This window comes from Neopsephotus bourkii, unplaced genomic scaffold (assembly GCF_033783945.1).
Source record: "Neopsephotus bourkii isolate Nb327-2 ecotype Australia unplaced genomic scaffold, CSIRO-AGI_Nbou_v1 NB_1328, whole genome shotgun sequence".
Classification (NCBI taxonomy): domain Eukaryota; kingdom Metazoa; phylum Chordata; class Aves; order Psittaciformes; family Psittacidae; genus Neopsephotus; species Neopsephotus bourkii.
In genome coordinates this window covers 5,825,389-5,846,656 of record NW_026901808.1, presented here as the reverse complement: position 1 = coordinate 5,846,656, position 21,268 = coordinate 5,825,389, and the positions used below count along the sequence as shown (strand labels likewise).

At 35.9% G+C, this 21,268-nt stretch overlaps 1 protein-coding gene across 1 annotated transcript in view; it reads left to right on the top strand.

Annotated features, from left to right (window-relative positions):
• Positions 1-21,268, top strand: part of CACNA2D1 (calcium voltage-gated channel auxiliary subunit alpha2delta 1) — a gene marked incomplete at its 5' end in the record, with an annotated part of 176,474 nt that overhangs the window by 65,988 nt on the left and 89,218 nt on the right. The window contains 3 exons of the mRNA XM_061366389.1: positions 6,775-6,844; positions 7,646-7,696; positions 8,798-8,897. Coding sequence (XP_061222373.1) covers positions 6,775-6,844; positions 7,646-7,696; positions 8,798-8,897 — 221 coding nt within the window. The remainder of the gene's footprint in view (positions 1-6,774; positions 6,845-7,645; positions 7,697-8,797; positions 8,898-21,268) is intronic.

Below are 21,268 nucleotides of genomic sequence, written 5' to 3'. Positions count from 1 at the left end.
TTGATAGTTTCAGATTCCATTTAGTGGGTTCTACATAGCAATAACAGCAATATGATGATGCATGAATAGATTCAGCATATTTTATGAAGAAATGTTGAACATGGATTCAGTGTGACAGTGGCCTACAGTGTGCTTAAGGTGGGAACGTGCCATACTTGGTCACAATATAAAAACTTAAGGCAATTAATAACAAAAATAAAAGTGAAAAAAAAATACTGTCCTGTCCCCAGATGTTCCAAATCTTCCCACTTCTACCTGGAGATTTAACAAGGGCTTATGGGAAATTAAATTTAAAACTTATTTCCCAGTACAGTATGGCTGGCAACTTCCACTCTCCCTATGTGCTGTATAGCTCTTTTGCTGTATAGCTCTGACTTCCCTCTGTTGTTTTGGTTTTTACATTTTATTTATTTTCTTTTATTTTCATTTATTTATTTTAATATTTATTTTGAATTTTATCTTATTTTATATTATTTTTAATAGAGAAAAAGCAATCTCCAGCCTGTACCTGTATAGCCCTTACTACATAACCTAAACACAGATACTTGTCATCTTCGTTTGACCTTACCCATGTCAGAGAAGGATAGGAAAAGAAAGCAAGTGGATAGAGGATGGCTTTGTTTTGACTATGCCTAGGGTCATATAACTATGAGAGAGCCAGTAAAATGTACTACAATATCCACTTCATAGGTGAACATTAGGAACTTCAAACTCATGAAGAGAAATAGTATTTTCTAAGGAGACCAACTCTTTGCCAGACTTCCAGGTGAAGTATTGAATTCAAGTTGCAAACTAGCTGTGACGTTAAAGTCCTTAGCTAAATGAGTAGATACTGAACAAAATCGCAGTCCATACATAATTCTTACCTTAAAAATATCGTAATGTTTCAATCATTTGTGCAATTGGCTTCTTAAGCTTATCTGCTCCCTCATTTTTAAGGTATATCTGTACTAGTAAACAGAACATGTCAGAGTTTTATTACTATATTAATCCTTTAGACAGCCCCATGGTGTGACTGAAGGGACAGCAATGCTGGCAGCCTTTCTGAATGGACAGCTTGTGGCTTAATGACATCCCCAAAGCACCTTCTGGTTTAAAAGTAACAAAAATCTCACTGTCCTCCTTTTGCAGATGAAACAAACAGGTATATAGAGAGATAAAATTACTTTTTTAATGATCCTCTGAAGACTAGGGATTCAAGCCAGGAATATGTGTCATAACAAGATCTAGTGTGCTATTATATTAATTAACTCATACTTAAATGTATAGCATTGTTTAATCAGCTGGTGTGTTAATCTCAGGGTCTTTGTAATACGTGTGCTGAAGAATACAGCACTAACTGTTTTATTCTTTCCGTCTTTTTACTGTAGATTTGCCTTCTATTTAGCTTTACTTTCTTTATCCATGTAAGTATAATATGGTGGGAGCTTTAGTTAATTAGAAAAAAGCCTTTATAAATTGCTCATGCCAGTACTTTACTAGGATTTTCCTATGTAATTTAGGCTTACAAGGTGTTAGACAAATTAATAGATAAAGGAAAGATAATGCTGCAGTGCCCATTATACAGAAAAATAATTTTGTCCCTAAAATCTTAAAAATCTTGGATTAAAATTACAGATACAGAAGAGCTGTATTGTCTATTTATTATTAAAGAATCTGGAACTTCTTTCCAGATGTCGGTGAAGTAGGTGTCACTCAGCTACAGGAGCATTCCCTTCTTACAGAAATTAATAATGGAAGAGCTTTAAAAATCAATTTCTAATAAAATAAAAAGATATCTTTCTAAATGAAGGACTTGCTGTGCACAGCTGCTCTTGTGTTAACCAGTAATAGCAAGCAATAGTGTTGCAGCCATGTTATTGAACTCTGCCAAGAAAGTCATTACTGAAGCTGATACAGGGAGACTCGAAAGCCTAAAAATCCATACAAAATGAATCAAAAGCCTTGAAAAACTGAGAACTTCACTTTTGTGTGTGCAAAAGGTTTCATGCTTAATAGCTGTTAGTTCCTTTTAACAACCCAACATTCAAAGGAGCCTTTAAAGTAAAAGAACAAAACAAAATCCAAAACACTTCTTCAGTAATGCAGCTTCAAATTCATCAATTAGTGCAATTAGTGTGTAAATTGGGTAGCTCTACTTTTTACACTGAAATAAGCATCTTTGAGTGTTGTTTACTTCGTTTATTTAAAACAAATTAAAATCTTCATAATTTGTTCTAATGGAAGAAAGACAGCAAAATCCCAACAAAACATCTTGTTACTTCTGTTCCTCTCCTCCTCAAGCTCTGATACTCTAGACTCTTGGTGGGGGATGGCAGCTAGTCCAGGTAAAACCAATGAAAGCAACCCATATTTTGAGGATGAAATTCAGTTTATGCATGTGGAAGCAGAAATATTTGCCTCTTGGCTGAACACAGAGCCATTTGATAGGTTCATTTTACATTGCAGACTACAGCATGCATTTCATGTTCAAATACATTCTTGAAAAAACTCAGATAATTATCCTCTCATTTCTGTATGGTGATAGTGCTATTTAACGATACAGAAGACATTGCACAGAGCTATGTTATGTAGATTTTACCTGAAGATCATGTGATGTCTTGCAGTTAAGGCCATTATCTGGGTAAAACAGTTAAGAAGTGCTGCATTCAGTCTAGACTTAACATCTTCTGTGGTAGCATGGAACTGGTCAGAAACATTCTCTGTCTTGGGTGGATACTACTAACCAGTTATTAGAATCATAGAATAGTTAGGTTTGGAAAGAACCTGAACGTCATCAAGTCCAACCCCCCCTGCCATGGGCAGGGACACCTCACACTAAACCATGTCACCCAAGGCTCTGTCCAACCTGGCCTTGAACACCACCAGGGATGGAGCATTCACGACTTCTTTGGGCAATCCAAGACATAATTATGATACAAATATCCTAAGCACACTGCTACAAAACGCTTTACGACAATTAATGTTAAAGTCTCCCAAAGTCATGGTTGTTTATTATTTTTAGCTCCCACGTCTCACCACTTTTTACATTTACTGAAAAATAACTAAGTAATTCTGCAAAGGTACTGTTGCTACACCAAAATTCACATGGCTTCTTTCTGAGTAGTAAGCTCAGGGATGCCACATTTCCCAGCTAGAGTAGGCTACTGTATACCGGAAAACAGGTTTGTTCACATAAATTCTCTAAAATAGTAGAATTAGGAAATTAAATTGAAGGCAAAGTATAAGCTGAAGGCTGAACCTTCACTACATCTGAGGAAGACTTTACTGAATCCAACACAAGGAGTTTAATAGTCTGGGTTTAAATGTTTTGAATATCTACATGAATGATTATTGAGAGATAGCAAGATAAAATTCAGCTTTAGGAAATATTTGTTTGCCTAACCCACTAAATGCTATATTGAGGTTGGCTACCCAGTAACTTTCTTGAGATGGAAAGGTAATGAAGTTTGAGCCAGAATAGATGATGCTGTCTGGGATTTGGTAATTGGCATTTGTTACCTGTTTTACTGTCAGCTTTTAGCCTCTTTCCCCAAATGTGTTACAGGGGTGTAAAGCTGTTAATAATTCATCTGTGCCTCTTCATTGCTTGCACATGCATACCTAACCAGTAGAGAAGGGCAGATGTAACCAAAGTTTCATTCGGCAGGACTTTTTCAGGAAGGCCTCCCCCATGACACTGACCTGTGCCTCTGGAATCATATGAATTAAAAACAGGCACATGTAGCTAAGGGCTCCCTTTCCCAAGAAATACTTTCATTTATACTTTACCCTGTGACAGTCTCTATCCTTCATGAACTGGTTTTCCATGTAACCAACCACACTGAGGATTTTCACTCTCATGTGCAGAGAAAAAAGAATAACATGCCTTGCTCTTGCTTGAAATAAGTAGGTCTGTATCTCCATAATGCAAACAGAAGTGGGAGGGATGTAACATCCAATGAATAGTTTATAAAATATCAAATCTAACCACATGGCAAACAAGAAAGTCATCAAAGGTGAACATGACTGAAATTTAATGTATGCAACAGAGAACTGTGCAGTGTTGACATAGCTCAAGGATAGGAGTATGCAGCAATGCAGAATGGTGAGGCTAACTTCTTTGGTGCTCCAGGTTCCAAGGCATCTAATTAAAATGAATGTTTTAAACAAGAGATTATACAAATAAAACTGTAAATCTGAAAATCCTTGATCTTCACTTTTGGGTTTTTTTTAGGAAAATAAGTAATCATCTTTTTATGTATTTCATTTTGCTTCCATCTTAGACCCTATAATGGCTTTTGTCAGTAAGATGTAAGCCACTTTCCCTAAATGGTTTTATAGTGTGTTTTGTGCATGGATCAAGGCAACATGTCCTTTTCAATAGGTCTCCATCCTATTCCCTATATAATTGTAAATGCATAATTATTTATTTTTGTATAGAGAGAATTTATAATATTCTAAAAAATTGCATTTTAAAAGATAAAATTGTGGCAAATTAAAACTAGATCATTGGAGATAAAATGTCTGAGGGGAATTTCAGTTACCTGTTAATAGGATCCTTAAATACGGCAAACATTAACAAAAACAGGGAATAGATTTGAGATAATTCAGATTTATCTAAAATTGAAAGTGATAAACCAGAGAGACTTTAGGATGAACGACTAATTTAGTCATATTAATTCCTGAGGTTGAAGGGAGAATTCATCACTTCTTTAGTGTGAATGAATTTTTAGATACTTATGTTTAGCCATGCAGGAACTTACTACTAGATTATGTAAACTTCTGTAGAAAACATTGTAAAGATCAATAGAATGAGTTTTCTCAGTAAACAGTATATTTCATAATTAGTGTTTGTATGATTCAGCACCTATTAATATCTGATAAAAAATTCTTCAGCCTCATAATAAATCCAGACAAATTTGCTCGCACGGAGACTTAAGCACATAGGTGCTTAATATATTTGTCTCAACAGAAGGTAATATATTAATTAGGGAAAAGAAACTTACTGATGTGTGGCACAGAAAATACTATTTTAACAGCATAGTAAGAAATTATGTTTTTGAAGATCTTCTCGAAATCTCTCTGAAGCTATTAACAGTCTTCCAGGACTGTGCATACTGAAAGGGCCAAGCTAGTGAGTTACTGTTCACAGTAATCTCCCCAAGGGTTTGATAGGCTGTAAGTAGTGCTCTGAGTGGGTTATTTATAGTGTCTTTTGTGTATAACTGAGCAATTGTAATAGCTCTTAAGTCTAGTTCCAGTGAATGTCTTTCCTTCAGTTGTGCTTTTTAACTTACTAATATACATGTAGCCAGAAAGGGGCCATTTAAACTTTGTTCCAATCCAGGAAATTACTGCAAAACTATGGTAGAACTGAGTGCAAGGCTTAGTTGTTCATAGGGGAAAAGGGGAAAGAGGAAAGGAGAAAGTAACAATAAACTTTAAAAGTGTTTTAGTTAGTATTCCAGGTAAAAAAACCCGGCTTTTTCCCTACAGAGCCTTTTGGTGGTTTTGGAAATATTAGGGCAAGTTTCAGGCATTTCATATTTTATTATTTGGTGTTTCCTGACCAGTTCAGGTTAATATTAATTTTGGGTCTTCAACTTTCTGAAATATTTGCTACACTGAGTTTGGTCTAAAGGGCCCAATTCTGAAGTGTGTTCCATCAACTGGTGTTAACCTCAGGGAATTGATGTGCTTACCTTTAAGTGGCATTATATTAAAATATATTTGTAGTTCTACAAGTATGCAGTATTTTCTGTGTTTAGTGAATATATACTAATAATGTCCTGTGGGTTATGCTTGGTTTAAAATTTCTGGTAACTGATGTTCCAGCTCATGTTATGGTCACAAGAAAGGGTTCGTCTAGTAAATTAAAAAATAAGCAGCTACTCTAAGCTGGTGGCTTCTTTTATATTCATGGATGGAAGAATTCATAATTCTTCCAATTTGTCTTAGATAAATGCTTTTTCAGGAAGAAACTTGGAGCTGCCTATGTCTTTCTTTATTTCCTAGACACAAAAAAATTATTGTCAGGAAATAGCTTCCCCAATGCTGTTGGCATACATTGAGAGAGCAAATTGCAGAATATTATTTCATTTCATGTAACTTTTCATCTTTTTATTTATGTTTATTAAGCTGTCAATTTTTTTTTAAAGGCTCATATTTTTTTTAGGAAGGGGAAGTTTCTTACCATTGCTGAAAATTATGGTAAAGCTTAGATTAAATGCTTGCAAAAGGTTATTAATCTCAGTATTTTCTTTACAGAAACATGAATATTTCCATGTCATTTTCTGTTCAGAAAGTACGATACTTGCATGTTACTTTTCTAATTTGCATTTTTAGGTAAATCTTTGTTGAGTAGGTATATAATTTTTTAGATGCATAACTGAGTTTTAAACCAGTACAGTATTACTGTATAAACATTAATGAACTTATAACTGTTTATAAAATTTTATAAGTATTTTCTTGTTCAAAAAAGTCTTATTTCATATTCTAAAGTACTTTGGTTGAAATCCTGGTTCCATTGAAGTCAGAGGTCAATTATAGTCGGTAACTATTTCTTCAACACAACTTGGCCCTTTAAGGTCTTTATCTGCATTTGTGTTTATTTTATTTAGAAGAAATATATTTAAAATATATTATTTAAAATAAATTGTATTTATTTAATGTTTATTGCATTTTATTGTATGCTGATATATATATATGGGTGTAAGGGTATTATATTGTTGTCTTTAAATACCTAAGATAAAGTTTTAAATATACTATATAAGTTTTCTTTTACCTTTTTAGCTTCCCCATGGGTAGATAAAAGTCGAACTCCAAACAAGATAGATCTTTATGATGTTCGTAGAAGACCATGGTAAGTTTTCTTTAAAGGAATGATATATAGAACACTTTCTAGAGATGATTGCAAAGGCAAATTTCTTTTATCATTTATATATAGTAGTCCTTGCTTTTAGACATTGCTATTGTCTTTTTTTAAAATAATTTGATTCTTCTGAATAAACAATTCTCTAATCATACTACCTGTTATGCAATATCCACTGTAGTGTGTCATACTGTAGCATTACAGGAACCTTTTCGTAGGAGGATGACTGTCAAATTGGTATAGGGCAATTAAAAACTTTGATTTTTGTGCCAAAATCTAATGTAATTCAGATTATTAGACTGAGAAACTTCTGGATTTTTGCAAATGTTTACAAATATTTCTGAATGGTTTAGACCAGCAGAAAAATCTCTAGATTAGTAAAAGACAATGGAACAATGGGATTCTTTCTCAAGATTTTTTTTTCTGTAAGCCTCTCAAGGCATAATGTACATTGATACTAGTTGAATGTATTTTTCCCTAAACTGGGCTAACATAATAATTCATCTGTTATCAAGATCTTTAACTCTGAAGTAGCATTTATGTTTTACAGTTATCAGCATCTGAAAACAGTGAATTTTTTTGATTGGTATATCCCATTTCCAGACTTCCTTAAAGTAGTATAGACTTTATTTTACATAGAAGGCACACCAAGAGAGATGATAGCATATGGTTTTCTGTTAGCTACAACGGGAGGATTTTGTTGGTTCAGGTGGATTTTAGTTTAGAGATTGCAGGATCTTTCATCAAGCACAACAAATATTTTTCAAATTTGTATCTTTCATATTATTCCAGGTATATTCAAGGAGCTGCATCTCCCAAAGACATGCTTATTTTAGTTGATGCGTAAGTGTTTAATGTCTGGTTATTAATATTAGAGGGATAAAAAGTACTTAGATATATTGAACGACTCTCTGGATGCTGAAAAACAGAGAGAGGGTTAAGAAGTGTTTATATGCAAGGATCAGAAATCTTGGTATTAACAAAATAAATATACAGAAAAAAATACTTCCTATGAGCTGAAACCAAACCTGAAAATTAAACTGGGGACAAGGAAGTGTTTTTAATCAGTTTAATGTTATTTTGCTTTCAGTCTCTAATTACTGAAGTAATCAACTGAAAATTTCTCTTGTGCTTGCCAAGATTTGTTGTAAAACTCAGACCTAAACCCAAATGACTAGAAGCGTATACAGTAGGTTTAATCATGATTTCATTAGCTTGAAAGATGAGAATATATGCAGACTTTGCATGTTTTACCATAAATATTTAAAAATTGTGAAGGTTGCTTGCAATAAAACATTAACAGAAAATGAGCAAAGAAATCAATAAAACCTCTCTCTGCCTTGGCAAGGTTTCCTTTGTTTAGCTAATGTTGAGGGACCAAAGGAAGGATTGAACCTGATGTGTCAAACAGATTGCCTTATGCTGGAAAATTTTATCAGAAAAAGGATTTAATTTTAATGCTTTAAAACGTGAAGTGCTTTCATATTAGCAAAAAGCTTTATCAGGTTTTTTATTTCTTCACTTCTGTTTAGGTTTTTCCTTGAAAGAAACAAGCTGTCATTAGAGTGTCTGAAAATCTAAAGCTGTAAATCTATGGGCAGTAGTATAAAATGTTTAGATAGTCCATTGGTTGAAGGCAGTAAACCCTCAGATTTCTTGAGATGAAAATGCAGAAGTGCTGTACTGTTATAACTTCACCTGAGCCACAGGACTGGGGCTCTGAATGCCAGTTTTGGACTTAATTTCTTATTATAACAAGGTAATAAAACTAATGAAGAGCTAAAGAACTCAGAATTATTGACAGTTTTAGTGAGAATGTCAGTGACAGTGCTTGTTCATGCTCTCATTTTTGTGGGTTTTTTTTTTTTTTTTTTTTTTTTTTTTTACATTTTAAATAAAATGTGTTAAATTCAACTTTTCTTTTGCCTTGTGGATTTCTGTTAGGAGCGGAAGTGTCAGTGGATTGACACTGAAGCTGATCCGCACTTCAGTCATTGAGATGTTGGAGACCTTGTCTGACGATGACTTTGTGAACGTAGTTTCAGTGAGTATCCACTCTTTCCGCAAAATTTGTATTGTCAACAAAGCCATAAGCAAATTATTTTAATGCCAGATATGAGATATTGAATGTTAAGCTGCTAAAAGACTTTAATTATATTGCAAAATACCACATTTGGCTTACTGTTTTCTTGTAAAGTATAGTGAAAGTCCTAGGATTGTTCCTATCTATACATTTTAGTGAAGGACAAAAGTAACAAAGTTCTGTTTAGCCAAATCCTCTTCCCAATATATTAGTGGGGTCTGTGTAACACATCTATTTGACTGATATGGTATGATTTGGATGGTATGGTTTAGTGTGAGGTGTCCCTGCCCATGGCACGGGGGATGGAACTAGGTGACCTTAAGGTCCTTTCCAGCCCTAACTATTCTATGATTCTATGATATATGCAAATTCTCTTGAAATAATAAATAGTTTGCAAGCCTTATGCTGTGGTATGACATAAAAGGATGCAGAGGAAGTAGGGGATGTTCCTTTTTCCCCACAGCCGATATTTAGGTTGCTTGTGTTAATTGGTGGATGACGACTGAAGATGTACAGGCATACATCTGACCTGCTGAAGAGGTGTTGCTGAGAGATTCTACAGTTAGAAACTCAGTGGGTAGCATAGCACATTTTTCCCCATAGTTAAGTAATATAATGGGGGGGTGAGAGAGTGGCTGCGCGGTTCTGAGTTACTGGCTGGACTTAAACCATGACAGGGGGAGAATCCATGAAGGAACTTAAAAATGCAAGTAATTTATGTGTACAGAGGCAGCATAGCATATGTGATGCGCAGGTCAGGGGATTGTTAGGAAGAGGGTGGGGTTGTAAGGATTTTCAAGTGAAGGTGGTGCTGGCTTTTTCAGGGCTAGCTTTTCAGCAGCTGAGGTCTTTCAGAATATGATCTGAAACTTCTAGTACTACCTTAGTACTACCTATCATTACTACACTTCAAACTTGAATACTGCACTTAAAACTTCTGTCTCTATATAATAGAACTTTTAAATAGAAGGTAGTGTTGGGTTGTGAGGTTTGGTGGTGGGTTTTTTTTAATAGCATTTTAATCTTTCTAATGCTTGCTAAGAATTTAAAGTTCAAATTCCTGGTTTTCCAGAAAGCTGAATGCAAAATAGAATACATTTGGGAAGAGGGAATATGGTATAGGCAACTTCGTAGTTTTCAAGATGATACCTTGGATGTCACGCTTTAGCTTTGTGCAAGGATTTTTATTATTATTTTTTTTTTTATTAAGCTGTTGGACTGTAGAGCTTTGATACTAAGGATTTAGAATGTGAACATTGGCATACTCTTTAATGACAAGAGGTAACCTGCATGGTGGTGATTTTGAAGACAGTTTTCAAGTTCTACAGATCTGTTGCATCAAGCCTGCAGGAAGAAAGACCTGAAATATCATTATCAGAAATATCTTTGAACACTGCTTATTGCTTCATCGTTAGCTGTCAGTCTAGCTAAACATTTTACCAAGTAGTGGAGAGAAGCTTTTATTTGCAGTGTCATTTCATTTGTTAAAGGTTTTTTATGGTGGATTAGACCATTTCTTTTAGTCTAAAATGCAGTGGAGAAAAAATAAGCTAATGTCATTGTTATTATTATTAAAGGAAATAAGCTTTTCAGTAAAGGCATTAAAGAGTTGAAATCTTGTTGTTAGGCTCACTGGTTTGAAAACAAACAAAAGAAGATCGCAATCCTACACTGCGGGAAATTTATTACAGTGTTCAGTGGAGTTGTGCCAGCTTTTGCCCTTGGAAAATCCAGACCCCCACTACCTTCTGATTTACACAGTTTTCCAACCTTTTTGCTTCCAGCTGACCAGAAATAGTGTATCTTAATGCTAAGCCTTCCTTAGGCCCAGGATATTTTAATAGCTAAGGTTCAGCATTATTCTGGTGAGACCGCAAAGTTGGGATTTGTATTAAAAAAGGACTAGAAATTTCGGAGTATTTTCTATCATACATTTTCCCAGTGGTTTATAACTTAAAAACCTTAAGAAACTTTCTTCTTTGAATGAACTTTAGAGGCACAGTGCAGATATTTACCTGCAGAACCAAAGACACCTTTTTGGTCATACTGCATTCCTCCTCAGAGGTTGACAACACTCATAGAAATATACATAACAGAACATGGCATCTCTAAATCTTTTATAAAGTGCTATTTGATATTGTGCACTTATCATTTAAACATCCATATTAGATCCTTTCAGTATTGCAATTACATTTGTATAGACTATGTTTTAATGTGTTGATATGGCTTACCTATTATAATTGTGGGAGACATGTTTTGTTTCTCTAACAGAAAGGGAATCATATGGTGCAAGTAAGAAACATATGGTTGTACTACTGCAAAGCATTCATTAAGTAAGAGAATTGAACACAAACTATTTTTAGGATTTGTACCTTATCTGTTTTTAGTTTGCTCAGTTTTTCCACAGTTCAACCAAAGCCTCAAACCAAAGTTAAGCACAAGAGGCGACATCTCTAAAGAAGGTGATATCACACTCAGTATTATTTCTTCTTAAGATTATTCAGAAAAGCATATGCACGGACCTAAATTTTATCAAACATTCATCCACTAACAAAGTTAGTTGCCGTAATTTTTTCACGTATGGTGGGTTTTTTAATGTTTGATTTAGATATCTTGACACTTGAAGTAAACCATAATGCATTAGAACAATCAGCATTCTGATTGTTTGCTTAAGTCTTTGGAATTGATATAAATGACTTTCATTTATGAGGTCTGAGATGTCATCTTTTTTCAAATATTAAATTCTACATTTTACTGCTTAGCTTTTCACCACTTAATCTTCTTTGTATATCTTTGGTCAAAAGTTTGATTATTAGGTTTATGTACTGTGTCAAAAGGCAGATGGTTCATTATTCTTGTCTAATTTTAAAATAATCTCATTTTTGCTTTTTCTAAATGCTCTGAGGATTACCTAGAGATATGGTGATACACAGAAAATCATCTGGTCTCAAGTAGTGCTCCTCAGGGCTCAATATTGTGGCTAGTTCTATTTAATCTCTTTATGAATGATCTGGACAAAGGGATAGAGTGCACCCTCAGTAAAGTTGCAGATGACACCAAGTTGGATGGGAGTGTTGATCTGCTTGAGGGTAGGAAGCTCTGCAGAGGGATCTGGACAGGCTGGATCGATGGGCTGTGGCCAATGGTGTGAGGTTCAGCAAGGCAAAGCGCCAGGTGCTGCACTTGGGCCATAGCAACCACAACAATGCAATGCTACAGGCTTGGGGAAGAGCAGCTGGAAAGCTGCTCAGCAGAAAGGGACCTGGGGTTGTTGGTTGGCAGCTGGCTATATATGAGCCGGCAGTATGCCCAGGCAGCCAAGGAGGCCAGCGTCATCCTGGCCTTTATCAGAAATAGTGTAGCCATCAGGGCCATCATCCCCCTGTACTCAGCACTGGTGAGGCCGCACTTTGAATACTGTGTTTAGTTGGGGCTCCTCACTACAAGAAAGACTTTTAAGTGCTTTGAGTATGTCTACAGGAGGGCAATGAAGCTGGTGAAGGGTCTAGAGAACAAGCCTTATGAGAAATGGCTGAAAGAACTGAGATTGTTTAGTCTCGAGAAAAGGACGCTCAGGGGAGACCTTATTGCTGTCTACAGCTACCTAAAGAGAGGTTGTAGGGAGTTGGGGTTCGGTCTCTTCTCCCAAGCAATAAGTAGTGGGACAAGAGGTGATGGCCTTAAGTTGTTCTCGGGAGGTTTAGACTGGATATTAGTAAATATTCTTCACCAGAAGTGTTGTTAGGCATTGAAACAGTCTGCTCAGTGAAGTGGTTGAGTCACCGTCCCTGGAGGTATTAAAGATAGATGTGGCACTTAGAGACATGGTTTAGAGGTGGGCTGATGGTTGGACTTGACTATCTGAAAGGTATTTTCCATCCTAGATGATTCTGTGATCATTATTCTTCACAGAATATTCCATAACAAAAAAAGGAATTCCTAGATAAAGTCCAACTCCACTGCTTTCTTAATAAATCCAAAACCTGACAATTCAACTTAAACATTTTGTTCTAGGTGAACGAAATATAGATTTATTCAATACATTTCTTAAGGACATTTTTGTCTTGAAGCATCCTGGTATTAGACATCATCGGATAATTAAAAAGTCCAAAAGCTAGGTGAAGTTTTTCAGTTAATACAATAAAGGATAGGTATAGGAACACTAGTAATAACTAGAAGTTATCTAGTATTTCGGCCAAGAAAGCATCATTTATTTTATGGCTTGTTAGATTTAATAACTATAGATTGTTTAGTAATGAGGTTTTGAGTTAATGAGAGAGCTGTTTTACTTCTGTCCTCTGCCAAGATGTTATCCCACAAAAACCATATGTATTATGATTCATGCCCACAACTGAGAGGCACGGATTTAAGCTCATGCCAATAACATACAGAAGTTGACAAGATTATTTAATGAACCATGTCTGGTATGGTATATGGAGAAATCCCAGGGAACAGAAATCTTAAATGTGTTAAAATGCATCAGTTCTAGTGATTGAATAAAGTTCTTGCATTTGTTTCCAATTTAAAAAGGTTGAATGAACTATTAATTCATGTAAAGATTGCCAGGGGTTAGTATGTCATGATTGCCCCCGGGATTTGCATTTTTCTTATCTAAAGTGCTGTGCTTTGTTGCAGAAGGAAAACCTGCTGTTTGAAAGAGCTTAAATGTATGAGTAATACAGCTGTTTTCCCACTAATCCAGTTATATGCTTTGATAGCAGTAAGTGGTAGATGATAGGGGCAACAATTCCATCCCAGCACGTTAGGATTTAGTAACTTGGTTTCAAGTGTTGACACAGAGAGTGTAATTTGTTTATGATTGTGGGTAGGCTGCAGTTTGCAGGAGAAATGTATTTCAACTTCAAATTTGTGGAGGTGTGGGAAACCACACAAAGGAAAAATCTACCTTATGGCAACAGACATGTTAAAGGTCAGCAGCTGTAGGAGTGTTTGAAATCACTTAGCCTTTGTAAAAATCCAAAATGGTATTTACTGTTTAGGAACTGGAAATTAGATGTTATGAGCATTCTGGGGATAATAGAATCATGGTCTGTGAAAACTGAAAGCTTATATTTTGCTCTTGTGCAGTTCTGCACATCGACTAAGATCAGAGAGAAGGAGATTTCTGGATGAAGTGATGTAGAAAAAACACATGCAGTCATCTGATGAAATTATTACTGCGGACAAAAGCAATCTGTAGAAGATACACCCCCTTTCACACTGATTTTTTATAGCATATTATCATGTAATTCCCACAGCTCAGTAACTGCAAACATGTTTACTTCGCCACCCTTACTCCCAAATTGACACAATCTTTATGCCTTCATAATTAAAACATTTAAATGTGATAATACGGAAACAAAGTTTTTTAAACAGCTTTTTAGTTTATCAAAGGGCTTCTTTCTCTTTCTGCTGCGTGTTTCTTCCTGCATTCTGCAGTTCAGGTTGCTTCTGTACTCTCTTAGATACAGAAAAACGCTCCTTCCTTCTGCAAAATAATTTCTTAACTTTGTTTGAAAACTTAACAAACATGCCATGGGTGGAAACCTTAATCTGAAGTCCCATCAAAGGGAGGAGGATACTAGATTTTGCAGCCAGATAGCCTATTGTGCTTATGCTTTTGTTACTCAAAGTTGTATATTTGTATAAGTGTACTTCTGTTCAACTGGCAAAAACTTCCAGAATTTTTAAAGTTTGGTTCTTTATTGCTTTAATGTATTTTTAGTGAACCTTTAATAAAATTGCATACTCAGACTAAAACCTAGGGTGTTTTTTTGTTTTGTTTTTGTTTTTTTTTTAATTTTGACAGAGAAAATTTCAGTGGTGGTTAGTTTTTTCCAAATGGCATCACTATATGCAGAAGAAATCAAACATGATCATGGTATTAGTGTGAGATGCTGGCATGATACATACGTGATGTAGTTATGTTGATATATCTAGAGGAATAGATGAATAGGACTCCTCTCTGAAGGGGCTCGCCAGTAAACTTGCTAATATACTTTGTTCCCTACTTTCTTATTCTTCATAATGCATTATATTAAGGATAAAATATAAAGATGCCTGCCATCTTTTTCATTATCTGGCAAATTAAAAACAGATAGAGAATCAAGTTCCCACTGTAGGTCTGCATAAGTATCTCTTACTGATTTAATCCTGGAGCATTTCAGGTAACAAATCACAGTTGCTCAAATTAAGTATACAGTCTCAACATCATAGCTGTATGAGGCAGTAAACAAATGTATTTTATTCCTTAGTTTGGGGGGCAAGGGGTGTAATTGTCAATAAAAAGTGATATAAAGGGAAGTTTAGAGCTGAGTGTTGAGCTTTGTGATTCTGTTAACAACAATCCATCTAACTGCATCATGACCTTGCAGTTTTTCTTAAATTGAATAGCTCATTTTCAAGAAAAGAGGGAACAATGATAGCTGTAGAGAAACACATCTTCATAAGAATGATCCTTAATAGAAAATCATTAGCATTTCCTAATGGAAGGTCATTATCTTGCACCTTCCCTATTCAGGGACCAAGTGAATTGTTGTATATAGTGTTACACAGAGTTTAATACAGAGGTGTTGAGAAGTAGGTGCTGGATTAAACAAAGCTCGGAGAAGTTATTAACAAAATCTAGTATTCAATTTCTGCATTTCTAATAGTTGCAGGTAAGGCTATGTATCTGTGGAAATATATGTATGGGAAATATATCTGGAGGAAATGTTTAGCAAAAGTAATGAAGATGAGTATTCTGTAAATAACACAGAAAAAGTGGGAAATGTGGAAACCCAGCAATTGTTAAAAATTTTAAAATTATTTTCCTCTTAAATATGAGAATAGGGAAGGAAGCAAGGAATGCAGTAGCATGAACAACATCATGAAATGTTTGTATGCCTTCAGAATTACGGTTTAATTTTGCTTCCCTTCTAAAGAGAAAGTCAAGGAAGGAGTCAGTGGTGCTACATTAAAGTAATTCAGGTGGGGCTAGAGTTTACAGGAAGATTAGGGTAGGGAGGATGTTATATTAGTTGGCTTTTTTAAAAAAAAAATTGAGTTCAGTGTGACCCTGATCCTCTGGAAAGCAAGTGACACAGTTTGTACCAAGAAAAGGAAACATGAAGGACCACTAGGAGTCAAACTTCCTGACTCAGTAACTTCTCTGAGGGCTGAAAGTGGTTTATATTTGATTGCTTGGTTCTTGAGAACACCTTCTCGCACTCCTGAGTGAGTCATCTGGGAAGCTGAATTTCCGACATACTCTCAAACTTACAGGATTTTACATTTTTCTGGCTGTTCTGGAGTTCATAAATAAGTAGACTGATAACTGATTTAATCACAGCTGATATGTTCTGTCACTGGGGAAAACTCTTGCATCCATAGACTCTCAAAACATTGAGATAAATGTACTGCAAGAATCACTAGTTGAAGCTCAATAAATTTGAATGGCACATCAATAGTTAATATGCTTCAATGAATTGCAAGGAAAGATTCTTGTTATCTTCATATAAATATTTAATGCTTTCTGGAAGACTCACTTTAAGCAAACATCTACCACTAAATGTAATTGTTAAGGTCTGTTACATAAGTAACCAACAGAGTTTTAAGAATCAGTGATATATGGCTAGTAAGAAAGTATGCAAGAGATCAGATTAGATTATTTCATTGACCCTTTTAGCCTTAAATCAAGGTGTTAGTTCCTTGGTTGGTTGTAGCTGTTCATCATCCACCTTAGTTATGACTAAACTGGAAGGTACTTCATCTTTGTATGATGCAAATACTTTAGCCTTCATCTTTGTAAATAGGGAATATTTCCTAAGTACTTTTTCTGACCTGTGTACACTTAACAGTTTAACCATGTCTGTCTAGCAGCAGATGTGCTCCGTAGTTAAGCTTTCCCTTATGCCTAATGTACTCAGAAATTCCTTGTTATCTTCAGTTTAACCATCCCTACAGTGTTGTCTGTGCAATAAGACAGAACAGTGCATACTTATGTAAAACAGACATCTACAGAACAGCCCATGATAAAGAGGTGAAAATTGTTTCTTTGCTGTCCAGGTGATAATAATCCCTATGGTAACTGCTTATAATTGTCTTTAATAACTGGGTTAAAATAACATGCCAGTATGTAAAACCAATGTAATACAAACCCATGGTGTTGTTAGCGCATGGTCAAGTCTCCTGTCTCTGAGAATTAACACCTACCTAGTATTACCAGGGCTACCTCCAGAAGCCAAGCGGCTTAAGCTAGTAAGCTTTCAAAAAAATACAGACAGCCAGATCCCACGCAGAAACTACTCATGTTCGTATTTAATGGCCATCCAGCCATACCTGATATATCATTACGAAATATACAAAGAAAGAAAGTGCTTCAGTATTTGGTTTTCTTCTGATTTCTCACTTAAACTGAGCCTTACATAGCTACAAACTTAAGAAACCTGTAGAAGACAAATCTAGTTTTCTTTTAGAGTTATGAAAGTATAACCAAGCTGTATAAAGTTAGGAAGTTGTTTGCTTATACACATATAATTTTACTTGCTAGCAAAAAGCGTATCATGACAGATTCAGCACCCCAAAAGAGGTAAAGCTGCTGCAGCTCTGTGACACAAATCCAGCCAGTAGTGAGGCTGAAAATGTATTCCCAGTGGGCACATGCACACAGAGCACATGTATATGCCACATAACATATATTCACATACACACCAGGCCAGCCACACAGGTAACACACAAATGCAGAGCCAGGGCCAGCAGTCTCATCCTGCTCCCCTCTCTGGCTAAGCTGGATGGATGATTTTATGTGTGTATGTATATGTATATGTATATATATATATATACACACATACAGATATACACATGCATATATATATAAAAAAAAATGTGGGTCCCTCTATTTGCCCAGCAGCTGCCAATTTTACCCCACTTGTTCATCTCTAAATCAGTTATAGCCATCCCTTTCCTCACCCCGGCTCTTCCCTTAAATATTCTATAGTAAGTCCTGCGCAATCCTGACATGTTTTTAGCCTTCCACACCATAATGTATCCTGTACAACCTCCCCGAGTCCAAATGTGGAGTTATTTTATTATAAATTATTGCCTGGGCCCTAGTTAGTTACAGCAAATTAAAAACACCTCCAGAAGACATCCTGACTATCTTAAGGACGAATTATGGCCAGGAGGTGTTCGTCTGTAGGCTATAGGGGGAGCCTGGTCCACTCTCTTGGAACTGGGGTCCTGATTAAAAAATCACTGAAATCACAGAATCATAGAATGGTTTGAATTGGAAGGGACCTTAAAGATCATCTAGTATCAGCTGAATCATACTACCTCTGCTCAGCTGAGAATGCAAAAGGCAGTCAGTGGGAATATAAAACACAGGCATTTTTGAGATTTTCATAGCTATTTTCTTTTTCTTTTTGTGTGTTGCAGTTTGCTTCAACATACCTTTTTTTACTGTTATGTCATTTACTGTAACTTTGTTGTGGAAGGAAAATGGTCAAAATGTATGTAAGAAAGAAAAAAGTAATGGAAAAAATTGAAAAAGGAATAAGGCAAATCTTAAAATGAGACCTGTTTATTTTTAGATCTGTCACAAAATGTTAATTCTAAAGAATACAGTACTTGAGTGGATGAAAAGCCAAAGGGAATGGAAATTAGAAGCTGAAATTCTACATTAGCATGTTAGGATATTATTATATTAGGAATATTGCTGGAAACTGTACATTCATTACTGAACAGTATAGCTGACAATTCCTGATTACTAGAAAAGTCACCTCTGTTCCCACTTTCAGGGATTGCTTCGGGCATCCATACAGATTTTTATTATCTCCTCTTATAGTTGTCAAATGTCAGGAAGTCAGACTTCTAACAACACATGGCACAGGCATTTTCCAGAATAAGTCCTAGCTCTCTAGTAGTATTAGTAGTATTTAAAATGAGTAGTTAATAGCATATAGAAGGAGGTGATAACCCTTACCTCATGGTTCCACTGGTTAATAAATTTGTTGGCTATTTCCAGTTTCTTAATTTCCAGTAAAGCATAAGTCTTGCTAAAGAGGCACTTTCTTTGTCAGATGTATCATCGGTTCCCGGGGGCTTCTATGTTACATCTGATGCTGAACCAAAAGTGCATTTCTGAGTCAGCTTTCCAACTGGAAGACAATTATTAGGGGACACTGTGACAGTATAATTAAAAATTTGTGGTGGATGGATGGTCTCTTGGCAAACTCTTTCCTTACCAGTTCTGAAGAGGCTGGGCTGGGCTGGCTTTAATGATTCTTCTGGGAAAAGATGACTTACCATGTTAATGAAAGAAGAAAATTCAGGCTGTCCATAAGGTTTGGGATGGGGGTGGGGAGTGGGGGGTATTTTTTCTATCATACCCCCTTTTTTACCATATTTTCTATAAAAAACATATTTTTGGTAGGTGAGAATTGTAAGACATATGTGGCAAGATATTAGATTGGAGTGAATCTAAAGGATCTCTTAACTCAGGCAAAACATGAATGAAATGCTCATTGTTTTCTCAAGTCTCACACTTTCAAGACTCACACTTTTCCCTCCTGTCTCACGCTTCCCTGCCTAAGCAGCAGCATCTCACACAGCAACAGTGTGCGGACACAGCCTCTTTATTGCTCATCAACCCTAGCCACCATGCGCAGTCGGGCACACTGATCTGCCCTGCAAGGGTGACATGCATATTGAAGTCAGGCCATCAGAATATGGAGGTGACATTGTAGCCCCTTGCATGCTTCAATTATGTGGCCTGATGCTGAAATGGGTGTCTGTCCTGTAATTTGGGGCACTGACTTGCTTTTGTCTTGGTTTTGATGCCCTGAGTAGCAATCCCACATATCCAGTGAATTTACAGAAAACAATTTAATACTCAGACCTTTATCTGGTCACCAGCAACAGGACATGGGGAAATGGAAAGTTCAGTTTGGATACTAGGAAAAGGTTCTTCACTGAGAGAATGGTCAGAAGTGGTCATAGCACCACGCCTGTCAGAGTTCAAGGAGTGTCTGGATGATGTTCATAGTCATACAGTTTAGTTTCAGGTAGTTCTGCAAGAAGCAGGGAGTTGGATTTGAAGATCCTTATGGGTCCCTTCCAATTTGAGATATTCTGTGATTGGCCAAGGGTATTTCATGTTCTAAACAACTTGAGTTTCACTGAATGAAGTCAAGTGATAATAAAAGAAGCCTACCAAACAATTTTCTAGAAAGTTTCCTTTTGTTACAGCTCTCTCCTAGAGTGTGTCTAGGTAGGCAGCAGTGCCGTATAGTGAACTGCAATACTGCAGAGCTACAGGAGTGCAGTCATTCACATTAGCCAGCTTTCTTTGGGAGATGCTAAAGTTTACAGTGCTGAACTTTCTAGAAACACATGATCTGATGTAAATAATACATACTAACTTAGCCACAGCATCATGAAGTGGTCATAAATGAGTTCATCTTGCTGAGCTAATCCATTTTTCAGCCTGTGCGGACATTCCTTGTGGTAGCTCTGAGATTTACAGCGCAGCATCTTACTTTATGGTCTGAACATTAATCCTTTTGTGCTCAGTGGTAGCATTGCATTGATTTATGTGAGATAATCATGTTGGTTAGAAAGGTTAACAAAGTTGACTGAGAACAGATTTTGGCGTAGTATTTGATCTTTTCCCAAACATTTATCTTCTGTCATGATAGAGTGTTTTTTTTCAGCAGATATTTTGTGATCTAACAGCTTTACTGTTGTTGAACACTGCTGATCTATAGTCTGATATACCTCTGATCTATAATACACTCAAATGCATTTACATTTCAAAATGAAAAGCGGTACATTTTAAATCTGGGGAAATGCCAATGGTGTAAATTAGCATAAAAACCTAATTTTATTTCATCCTGTACTTGCAATACAACTTAAGAAATGCAGGTATGCTCTTTCGGAGCTACTAGAACAAGGGTTTTGTATTTTCTCTACAGTCTATACATAGGGTTGTACTGTACACCTGAAGGCTATCTGTATGTAAGTCATAGGATAGGAGAAAACAATTATTCTATAGCAAGATATGAATGCTGAACTTTAATACCAGGTATTATTTCTTTGGCATGTCAAATAAGAAACCTTTATTGCTTGAGCTGCCTCAAATTTTCTGGGTACTGAGATCTACATGGGAATAAAACTTTGCAAATTACTTTTTTTTCTGTTCTTTAAATGGGGTGTGATAAATATTTATATCTTCTTGCTGCTGAAATGCAGGTTCTAACTGGCCTTATTCAAGATTCAGTTATTCTTGGGATTAACCCTAAAATCCTATTACCAAGCCTAATGCGGCAGGAAAAAAAGGAAAATAAAACAGCAAA